This window comes from Mirounga angustirostris, unplaced genomic scaffold (genome assembly GCF_029215605.1).
Source record: "Mirounga angustirostris isolate CCGP_5_RB_7025 unplaced genomic scaffold, mMirAng1.0.hap1 SCAF_9, whole genome shotgun sequence".
In the NCBI taxonomy this organism is placed as follows: domain Eukaryota; kingdom Metazoa; phylum Chordata; class Mammalia; order Carnivora; family Phocidae; genus Mirounga; species Mirounga angustirostris.
This window is the reverse complement of record NW_026991717.1, coordinates 43,636,428-43,648,100: the sequence shown is the minus strand read 5'-3', so window position 1 is coordinate 43,648,100 and position 11,673 is coordinate 43,636,428. Positions and strand designations below refer to the sequence as shown.

The 11,673-nt window shown below is 37.0% G+C and overlaps 1 protein-coding gene across 1 annotated transcript in view; it reads right to left on the bottom strand.

Moving 5' to 3' along the window:
* Nucleotides 1-933: 933 nt before the first annotated feature.
* VPS13C (vacuolar protein sorting 13 homolog C) overlaps nt 934-11,673 on the bottom strand; it is a 179,419-nt gene continuing 168,679 nt past the window's right edge. Inside the window, exons 81-83 of the mRNA XM_045899939.3 lie at nt 6,085-6,208; nt 4,436-4,516; nt 934-4,114 (exon numbers count right to left, since the gene is read on the bottom strand). Coding sequence (XP_045755895.1) covers nt 4,013-4,114; nt 4,436-4,516; nt 6,085-6,208 — 307 coding nt within the window. The 3' untranslated portion in view covers nt 934-4,012. The remainder of the gene's footprint in view (nt 4,115-4,435; nt 4,517-6,084; nt 6,209-11,673) is intronic.

Sequence of the window (11,673 nt, the reverse complement as noted above, 5' to 3'; positions counted from 1 at the left end):
CTATTTTTAATGAAAATTATTTATCATGGAATTTAAACTGCCCCTGGGAAACTTTAAGCACTATAGTCAATCTCTGAAGAAACCATTTGGTTCTTCAAGTTTAAAAAAAATACTGAGAGCTGAATCCTCTTTGTGAAGTGTTCACTATTATCCTAGTGGATACTATCAAGGCAGAGGATCATGTTAGCTTATTTCATTACTATTCGAATTATTTTCCCACTAGAGGTCAATTCTAAAAACTTTTCATCCACCAGATACTTACTTACTTAATATACAAGGGGGGGGGGGCAGAAATCATGACTTTGTTCTAATTTGTATTTTTTTCTCCATAGTTTTCACAAATCTTTATGATGCATCAACCTATGGTAATATTTCAGTCTCCTATATGTCAACATCAATTACTCTGAACATTTTATCAGAACAATTTTCCAGTATAACTGTAAAATGGAACACTGGCATGGTCCGAAGTAGAAGAAAATTCAGTTGCTCCTCCTAGAGTTTAGGTTTTTTTCTAAAATTTGGGAAGCAACTTTAATAAATTGATAATTTTAAGGGTATACAGATCTACAATCTCTTATCTGAAACCCTTTGACCAGATGTGATTCAGAATACAAAGCTTTTTAAATTGTAGAAAGGCAAAATATGCTTCATACACCACATAGCTTCTACACCTCCAAAGAAGTCTGGAGCAGTACCCCATAACTGAATATATTAATTTTGCTACAGCCCAACTCATTTATACCAAAAATAATAAATGCCAAAATTAGCCAAATGTCAGTTCAGATTTTTCTGTCAAATGTGTTTACTTCAAATTTATGAAAAACTTTTTAGTTTTCTGGGCTTTTTTGAATTTTGGTAAGGGATGGTGGGTCTATGTAAAAACAAAACAAAACAAACCCAAAAGGCCTTTCTAAAGGCTTTTTCAGATCTAAGAGACCCACTATGTTGACTATTTGAATGATAGAGCCTTGTAACTCAAGATACTTTCAAGCATGAATTCAAGAATAAGCCTAAATTCTTCCACTGTAGGCACAATTACCAAGAGAAATGTGCTCCCCCTCTGCTCCGGTGAGTTTCCCTTTCTTTTCAGAACCAACACATACGCGCAGTGAACCCACTTCCATCAGTACTAGAGGACTTTCTGGCACTAATTCTCAACCAAAAGGACTTGTGCCTCGAAGAAGATCGTTTTCTCCCCAGTAAAAAGATGGTTCTTGTAGCTCTGTCACTAATTGCATCTCTATATTTTAACCGGCATAGATATTTGTAGAACTCTTCTTTAATTATTTTAAGACCAGAGCATTAATCTTTAGTCCTGGCTGTGTGCCTTAGAAATGCATGTGGAACACTTAAAAATACAGCTAGAGGTAACACCAGATCAACACAGAGGCCTTAAAGCATAAAACAAAACAAGACAACCAAACGAACAAAAAAACCCAAAAAAATAAAACAAAAAACTGAAAAGATAGTGTCCTCCCTCAAACATAATTCAAAATCATGAAACACATGTAAGTAAATCCATCCTAGATCAGATTTTTCGTATGAAACTTTGGTCTACACATCTTCCGATATTTTGTTTGTTCTTATTTCGATGCCCCTGCTTTGCTACAGTCCACATCATGCACCTGTTCTTCTTATTGCATAATACAGTACTGGAAGCGCCTTCAGATTTGTAGTGTGATCTCCCAGTAGAGGGACTGGGGGGAGGGAAGGGGAGAGAAACAGACTTGGTGGAAGCCTCCCAGACTACCATGCAGTCTAAGAAAGGTTCTGCAAGGCCACAGTCAGCTATCAGAGCAATTCCTGTCTCCAGGAATGGGCCTGCCCTAGTATCCTTGCCATACACCATCAGTGACGGAGAGAAACCATGGAAAGCATAACCCAGTGCAAAAGCAGCCAAGGATTTCAAAGTGTGGGAGCAGGGCCCTTGTCAAATACATCCCCTTGCACTGGAGACCTCAGTACCCCCCAGCAAAGCCTTTCCCTAACTAGCATTTTTTAAGTGCTCCATTACTATTAATTTAAGTCCCCACTATTACAGGATTGGGAAAGGAAAAGGGAAAGACATAGAAAGGAAAGGTAAGTGTTATCTGAATATTTAACACAAACCCACAGTCTTCACACTTGTAAACAATGCATCAAATATTTTATTTCTCTCAGTAGTTCATAAGCAAATAATTAACTCTCAAAGCATTTTTAAAAACACAAAAGACATTATACTTTACCAATGAATTATTTCTGTCCCAGGGGATTAAATCAAATTAAAATGTCACAAACATTTGAAAGTTTATTTTTAAGCCAACTGAGATGATGAATTTATATATTTCTATAAAAATTTTTTAGTTCAATGTTTTGTACATGCCATCAGTACAATATGGTTTCTTAAATATTTAGGACATCGTCAATAGCTGTGATTCCTATGAAATATATAATCAGATATCTCAAATTCCTGATTAAGTCAGCTTTAAAGACACAAAAAACTAACACATTTGCTATGAAATTCTGTTTATGATACTCCCTGTAATAAGTTGTGATTAACGAATGATACAGAAATTGTTTAAGGCTAGAAGTTTTATATATGACATGTTCCTTCACAGAAAAATAAATGATGTTGAAAAGGCGAAGCCCACCATAACTGTATCATAGATCAAATATTTAGGGTATCAGTTATTATATCCTCCTTTTGGAGTCTACAGTAATTATTAACTAGGAAAAATTTAGAAAGTTTTAAGGCTGGTCTTAAAAAACATCAATAAAAATAGTAGAAGCCTGACCACCTATCAACAAAAACAGAGCAAACCAGGTATGTCCACATCTTCATTTACATCATTAATTCAGTGATTTGAAATAAATGTCATGTTAAAATCCATGAGTGAATGTAAAGATTCATTCAAGGTATATACTTCTGAGCATTTTAAAAAAAGCTTTTATAGGCAGTATATCTCTGATCAGCATAAGTGAGATGTGGAAAGGACAAAAATAATGCTGTACTGAACGGATTCTCATAAGTTTGCTCCCTCAAAGGACATGCTTACCAGGTATTTTCCACAGTGTTGTTATATATGCTTTATTTTATTTATATATAAAATAACTAGAGATTTTTCATTCTTCCTAATAAGTATTTAAAATACATTTCTAGGTATGCAATAGGATTAAGTATTAGTTTATGATGCGCTTAAAAATCTTTCAACTTATAAAAAAACAATTTCTAGAAATATAAAAATACTGAGCTTTTCATATTTGAGTCTTGAAAAACATAAAGTACAATATTTCCATGTATCAGCAAGTTATAATTGTGCCACTTAAGTTCCTCTCAAAGGAGCATGTAAATAATTTCAAAAGTTTTATGAAGGCTACATTACAGAGCACAGACCACAGATATTTGTAGATTTGATTTTCCATATGTTTTTATATCCTAATGCAAGGAAGAAAAATAAGCAGCAAAGTAAAACATGTTTTTATTAGGAGAAAAATAACGTTTTCATGAAAAGAAAATAGAAAACATGTCATCTCTCCCTTTAGTGGCTTTTCTTCAGTCAGTTATCTGATTTACCAAAAATATGACCTCAGTTATTGAACAAATTACCTTTAAATAAAATATCCAATACCTGTCCAAAGGTTTGTCCAAACCTCCTAAAGAACACTAGTCATTCTAAGCTCTTCTCTTATTCTTCAGCAAAAACTTTAATTAAAAACAGGTCCATTGCCCTTTGCTTCACAACTTTAACATTAATGGAAATTTCACTCTGAGTTTCAAGTGATATTTCTTTGAGGGCCTGACCCATTTAGGTGGCAGTGTAGAAGTGAGTTGCTGACGTACAGATGGTTACAAAATTAGAGTCAAACCTAAAGGGGAAAACATGGAAAATCCAGTACTCACGATCCTAGAAAAAAAATTCTAAAACTAAAGGATTGCTTGAAAAATTCTCTTTAGCAAGATAAAGAAGAGTGATTTATAGACAAGACCGACTGGTTGGTTTTTCTCCCAGTAGCAGCCCCCTGGGATCTGTGATTAAAATGGTATTTGGGGCCTGAGAAGTTTCAGTGATGATTGCTTCATCAATTTTTGCTGGTGTCTCATTGACCGTGCGTCATCAATGGCATTATATACTTTCTGTAAAATAAAATATTTACTATGAATGGTAAAGACAAGTACAGGCTCATGTGGAGGAGAAAGGCATGAAAGTAAGAGCTGAATGAAGCTCTCCACACAGGTCCAACAGTGAAGGACAAGAACACACAGTCTTTACGGGTTGTGCAAAATAAGACCCTTCTGCACGTAAGCCCACAAGTATATTATTTTAAGCTCACCTATCCAACCAGATAAAACCGGAAAATCTTTTAGGAGAAATAATGGGTATTATTATAACAGATTTTTAAAAAAATCTTGCAGCTCAAAAAACTAAAGGGGCATTCTTTAAAGTAAATTGTTTACCTCTGCTGTGGTGGTGTCCTGCAGGTAAATGTTCCGACAGTCATGACTGGCACTGTCTTTTTTGTGGAACAGACCCCGCTCCTGTTTCAAAAGAAACAAAGACAGAAAAGAAATTATTCTGGGGAACAAAAAAAAACCATATCCTTTAATTGGATGCTTAAATGTCAATTCTATTTTATAACCTACAGACTAACCAAATATCCATATTCAGGTATGATAAGAACTAAATCATTTTGGTACAAGGATAGTGGTTCCATATGTGAGCTGTTAGAATTTATGAAATTGGATGAGTACACGTCTATCTGGATAAAATAATGGCTTTCTACAGGCTATGATAAATAGCCTACAGAAACACCACCTGATAACTCACCACATCTGACAAATCAAAAAACCCTTCCTTCATTTCCTTGGCTGATAGATAAAATTCTTATATAATGTAAAACACATTGAGTCAGTTCTCACCACTGATGTGAAAGAAAAGTGATAACTGAATATATATGCAGAGTGACAGAATCTTCTCTGGTTTGAAAACCATGTTTCATATATCAAGGGGCTCTTTCAATTTTGACGTTCTACAATGAGATAAAGCTGAAATGCAAAATGGTATTGTTTCACAGTTTCTTTTATTTGTAAACTTCTATGAAAAGAAAACATAAATTAAAGGGTAATAGTACCTGCATCTCTAACTATTAAATTTTATGATAAATGTTTTTCAGATAGTTTCAGTAATAGAGATAATATCATTATTGTTTAGGAGAAAATACATACTCCAGGAATTACCATCCTCAGAATGACAATTTGTAGTTTTTTTGTTTTTTGTTTTTTATTTGACAGAGAGAGAGCACGAGTAGGCAGAGCAGGAAGGCAGAGGAAGAGGGAGAAGCAGGCTCCCCGCAGAGCAGGGAGTCCGATGCGGGGCTCGATCCCAGAACCCTGGGACCACGACCTAAGCCGAAGGCAGACGCTTAACCAACTGAGCCACCCAGGCGCCCCACAATTTGTAGTTTTTTTTAAAGGGGTGAAAATAAATTTATAATATATCATATATGAGAAAAATGATACATTTCAAAGTAAAGTGGGCCTGAGAACTAAGCAAAGGGTTGGGGTATCATTTCTTCTAATTACTTGCTATGTAATTAAAAGTTCTTCTTTAGAAAATGATGGGAAGGAAGAGTATTATCATCTACTTAAATTGTATTAGTATCTTGTAAGTGCCAAATATGATAAAACATGAGTGTTTTAGATATAATATTTATAATAATCTCCTAAAAGCCAAAAAAAGGGAATGTTCCAAAAAGCATCTAAGATTACAGCAAAATATTCCTATGAAGTAAAAAAACAAACAAACAAAAAAACTGTATTTACTAATGCTTTATTCTACCAAAAAAGGAAGCATCAACATCCTAATTTTTTCACTGGACACTCAACACAATCAAGGACTGTAAAAAAAATACAGTACAGAAATAAATTGATTATACATCTTTCCTCTTTCCTTGTATTTCACCATATTATAGTAACAGTAATATAATCATCATCATAGTGATGATCCTTCAAACACTGTGTAGTTAACAGTAAGACAGCCAGAAAGCACTGGTATCCAATCGTTTAACAAAGTCTTGGCTCTAAACATGTGATTCATGTTTTCTTACCTTGACTGAAATTTTTAGCAGGTTTCCATGGACACTGGGAGGAAGTACAAAATCTTCAAATGGACACTGCCAGTCTATGGACATATGGCCGAGGATTTCAACTTCACTTATACACAACACTCGCCTATTTTGCAAAAATAAACAAAAACACTCAGGTAGTCATAAACATGGTTAATTATTCTAATATTTCGCTCTGCTGGATGTCATAGGCAGTACTTACTCAGTAAACAATATAACCTGGCACTAAAAAAAAAAAAAATAAGTATGCTTCACATTAAAAAAAATCTAGGTAACTGTCAAAAAGCAAATACGGCACCTACCAACTAACACAGCAGACTTTCAAAAATTCCCCTTCTGCAAATCTTGCAAAATTCAGAAAAGTGTCTTTTTTTTTTAACTGACTGTAAAACTGAAATCATCTTTGAAACACATAAGGAACAGGCTGTACTCTCATCTGGAAGCAATAAAGGCAGAAGCCCCTGAAAATGTTTTACTTGGAAAATTATTAATTGCTCTTTACTGTCAATCATTTATGCCTTCCAGTCAAGAAAGAATGTGTGGGAAATGTCACAAACCTCAAATGTCAGCAAAGATTCACTTTAGGCCTACTAATAAATATCAGGTTTGAACACTTTAACAGTAACGTACTGTATCACAGAGTGAGTATCCCATTTTACTCAATAGCAAAAAAAGATGGAGGAGGAGGAGGAGGGGAAGAAGAAGAAGAAGAAGAAAGAAAAGAAAAATCGTCCTTAAAAAAGGAAAAAGAATCCTTAAAAGACATCCACATTGATTTCCCAGTGTGTGATTCAAATTACTGATATAACCATACTTGATTCTGAAGTTTCTATTATAGAAAGCATAACTAGAAAAGTAGAGGAACTGTTAATTCTACAAATATCCAGGGTGCTGGAGAAACAAGAAGGTAGGATTTCTGCTTGAGAGGCACTCCTAGGTTAGAAGGGAAATAAACATGTGAATGTATCTGACAGCACAGTGAGATGAGTGCAGAAGCAGAATGTGAGGAAAATTCTTCAGCAGCACCAGAAAAAGGGACTGATTATGTGGGTAAAGTATGTGGTATAAGAGCGGACTCTTGAAAGAAAGTTCTCCAGGTGGGAAAGGGCAGAGATAGTCCAGACAAAGGGAACAGAGCACTGACATAAAGAGGAGTGTAAGGGAAGGTTTATTTGATGAATGTAGAGGTCTGTAGCTGGAATACTAGATCTACACAGAGGTGAGAAAATTAGCTTAGTGTCCAGATCTTGAAGTTTTTTTGTGGGTATTTTTGTTGTTGTTGTTGTTGTTGCAATTTTAGTAAATTTTGACTTAAATCTATAGGCAATGGGAAATTTCACGATCAAGTTTCCTATTTTAGAGTCATGGCCTAGGAAGGAGAGGTGGGATAGACAATCAAGGTAGAAAGCTACTATGATAGTCCAACCAGGAAATAGTGAGAACCTCAGTTAAGGCAGCAGCTGCGACAAGCGGGGAGAGCAAGCTAGGTTCTAGATGCTTAGAAGTGAGTTGAATGAACTTGGTGACTGATGGAGGGTGGGGATGGAAATAAACCCCCGGCACTGTATTTCTCAGCAGAGGAACTACAGGAATTTAGGGCTGACTTGGGACTGCTGCGTACTGTAGGAAGTTCAGCATCCCTAGCCCCAGCCTACAAGTGCTGGTATTGCCCTCTCATCTTTGTGACATCCTTCAACACCACGCCAGATTCCATTCCCTCCGCCTCCTGTTCCAGAAGAGAAAGAATCCCAAGAGCTAAGAGTTACAGATAACTATTACAAATCACTGTGTCAAATGCAAACCCACCATTCCCGCTGTCTTTAAATTCTCTCTTGACCATGCCAATCATAATATTGTTCTTCTACCACCCTAAATTTCCGTCATTCTCTTCCTCCTGTTCCATGTTTACCATCTTGGTCTTCTATTTGACACACTCTCTCAGGAAAATTTCCAAGATCTCAACTCCAATCCTTATCCGAACTCCAATGACCTACACCTACGTTTATAATCTACATCTGTATCTGTCCCCCTGACTACTGAGGCACCCCTACTTTGATACCACAAATCTATGTCAAACTCACTAAATTCAAAAACAAACAAAAACAATCTTTTTCCTTAAAGTACTGTAAATAGTAATACCAATCCTCTTGGTACTTGAGCCCCAAACCATAAAGTCATCTTGTATTCCCTTCTCTTCCACATTCAATCAGTCGCCAGGCCCTGGTCTCTCAAGGCTGCCCCCTATTGTCTGTCTTCATTATTTTAGTGTAGGCCTCACTGCTTCCTATTGGGATAACTGTCACAGTCTGTGTGGCAGACAGACTTCTATGACGGTCCCGAAGATTCCCCATCCTCCGGTATATAGGCCTACATAATCCCCATGACTATGAATACAATGGATTTCTCCCCCAAGATTAGATTTTATTATAAGGCACAGGTGATTTTTTTTTTAATTTAATTTTTTTATGTTGTTAGTCACCATACATCATTAATTTTTGATGTAGTGATCCATGATTCTATTGTTTCCGTGTTAACACCCAGTGCTCCATGCAGTACGTGCCCTCCTTAATGCCCATCACCAGGCTAACCTATCCCCCCACCCCTCTCCCCTCTAAAACCCTCAGTTTGTTTCTCAGAGTCCATAGTCTCTCATGGTTTGTCTCCCCCTCTGATTTTTCCCTTCCTTCTCCTAATGTCCTCCATGCTATTCCTTATGTTCCACAAATAAGTGAAACCGTATGATAATTGACTTTCTCTGCTTGACTTATTTCACTTAGCATAATCTCCTCCAGTCCCATCCATGTTGATGTAAAAGTTGGGTATTCATCCTTTCTGATGGCTGAGTAATATTCCATTGTATATATGAACCACATCTTCCTTATCCATTCATCAGTTGAAGAGCATCTCCGCTCTTTCCAGTTTGGCTATTGCAGACATTGCTGCTATGAACATTGGGGTGCATATGGCCCTTCTTTTCACTACATCTGTGTCTTTGGGGTAAATACCCAGTAATGCAATTGCTGGGTCATAGGATAGCTCTGTTTTTAATTTTTTGAGGAACCTCCCCACTGTTTTCCAAAGTGGCTGTACCAACTTGCATTTCCACCAACAGTGTAAGAGGGTTCCCCTTTCTCCACAACCTCTCGTTGGAGGTTTCTTTGTTGTTTCTTGCCTCATCAATTTTTGCCATTCTAACTGGTGTAAGATGGTATCTCAATGTGGTTTTGATTTTAATTTCCCTGATGGCTAATGATGATGAACATTTTTTCACGTGTCTGTTAGCCATTTGTATGTCTTCTTCGGAGAAGTGTCTGTTCATGTCTTCTGCCCATTTTTTGACTTGATTATTTGTTTTTTGGGTGTTGAGTTTGAGAAGATCTTTACAGATCTTGGAAATCAGTGCTTTGTCTATAGTGTCATTTGCAAATATCTTCTCCCATTCTGTGGGTTGCCTCGTTTTGTTGACTTTTTCCTTTGCCTTGCAAGCTTTTTATCTTGATGAAGTCCCAAAAGTTCATTTTTGCTTTTGTTTCACTAGCCTTTGGAAACGTATCTTGAAAGAAGTTGCTGTGGTCGATGTCAAAGAGGTTACTGCCTATGTTCTCTAGGATTTTGATGGATTCCTGTCTCACATTAAGGTCTTTCATCCACTTTGAGTTTATCTTTGTGTATGGTGTTAGAGAATGGTCGAGTTTCGTTCTTCTGTCTATAGCTCTCCAATTTTCCCAGCACCATTTATTGAAGAGACTGTCTTTTTTCCATTGCATATTTTTTCCTGCTTTGTCAAAGATTATTTGACCATAGAATTGAGGGTCCATATCTGGGCTCTCTATTCTGTTCCATTGGTCTATATGTCTGTTTTTGAAGGCACAGGTGATTTTAAGAAAAAGTTTATCTGCATGGGCATCACACAACCACAAGGGCCCTTTAAGTCTGGGTTGGAGACTGAGAATCCAGAGTGTGGTTGCTGGGGTGAAGATGCAGAAAGCCATATGGCAAAAATGAGGGTAGGTTCTAGATGTTGAGAGCAGGTGCCCAGCTGACAGAGATCCAGGAAACTGGAATATCAGTCTTACAACTGCAAGGAACTGAATTCTGCCAACATTTAAATGAGCTTAGAAGTGAATTCTTTCCCAGAGCCTTCAGAAAGGAAGTTTACACCTTGATTTCAGCCTGTGAGACCCTGAGCAGAGCGCCCTGCCATGCCATAGCCTACTCCAGAACCAGAGAAACTGTGAGACAGTAAGTCTGTGTTGTTTTAAGCTGCTAATTTTATGTTAATTTTCTGTGCAACAATAGAAAACTAACTGGTCTCTAACTGGTCCCCGACTCCACTGTGATCCTCCTCCAATCCAGCAGCCAAACTGCTGCCAGAAATCTTTCTAAACTGCAAACCTCATCATATTAGTCCTTGTGTATAAGCCTTCAGTGGGAGTGAGAAAAAGAGGGACTTATGTGTGAACTATGTGTACATACATCTATGTGAAAGGCTGCAATAATGAGCAATGTTTATACTTTTAAAGAAATTAGTAATCTTCCATCACATTAATAAAATCTATACCCTTCAGATGTCATGAGCAGACACCTGTAACTTATTTCACCTCCCAATGCTTCCCCACCAACACTCTGTCCAGCCATTTCAAATGATCTTGCCATTCAAAGTGCCATACTGTTTTATCCCTGTCTGCTATTTACACGTATGAAGACACAGCTCAAGTACCTCCTCCCTAACATCTTATCCCTGACACCTTGGTTCCCACCTTACTGGACCAAGAGATTTTCCTGTCTTCAGAGTCTTTGTATATCACTTTATCTTAGCACCCAGCACACTATGATGTCACTAATAATGTACAGGTCACCCTTTAGATGAGGAGGGAACAGAAGATACCACTTTTATCTGTGTCCCTATTTCTGTCAGACATTGATAGTGCAATGGTTGGAATGTTTATATCTTCCCCCAAATCATACATTGAATCCCAACCCCGATGTGATGGTATTACAGGTGGAGCCTTTGGGGGTGATTAGATCATGAGGTTGGAGCCCTCAGGAATGGGAACAGTGCCCTTATAAAAGACGGCTGAGAACACTCCCTCACCACTTTTGCCATGTGAGGACAGAGCAAGAAGATGGCTGTCTATGAACCGGGAAGTGAGCCCTCACCAGACACAGAATCTGCTGGCACATTGATCTTGGACTTCCAGCCTCCAGAACTGTGTGAAATAAATGTTTGTTGTTTAAGCTGCCTGTCTATAGAATTTTTGTTATAGTAGCCCATACAGACTAACACAGATGGTTAAAAAAAAAAAAGTCTATTCAGAGAACAATTTCCTAATGAAGATTACTAAAATAAAATACTAAGCAGGAGTTAGGACCAACTAGGGGAGATATGGCCAAATAAATTTGGGTCACGAGAACTCATATTTTCTTTCTAAAAACTGGTAAGAAAAAAAAATTCAGACCAAATTTTGGATGAATTTCAATATGGAAAAATTAAAAGCTCTGTATACATTGGAAAACTCAAAAAGTAATCATAATATTAATAATACATTGGGTAAAAAGGGCTAATATTAA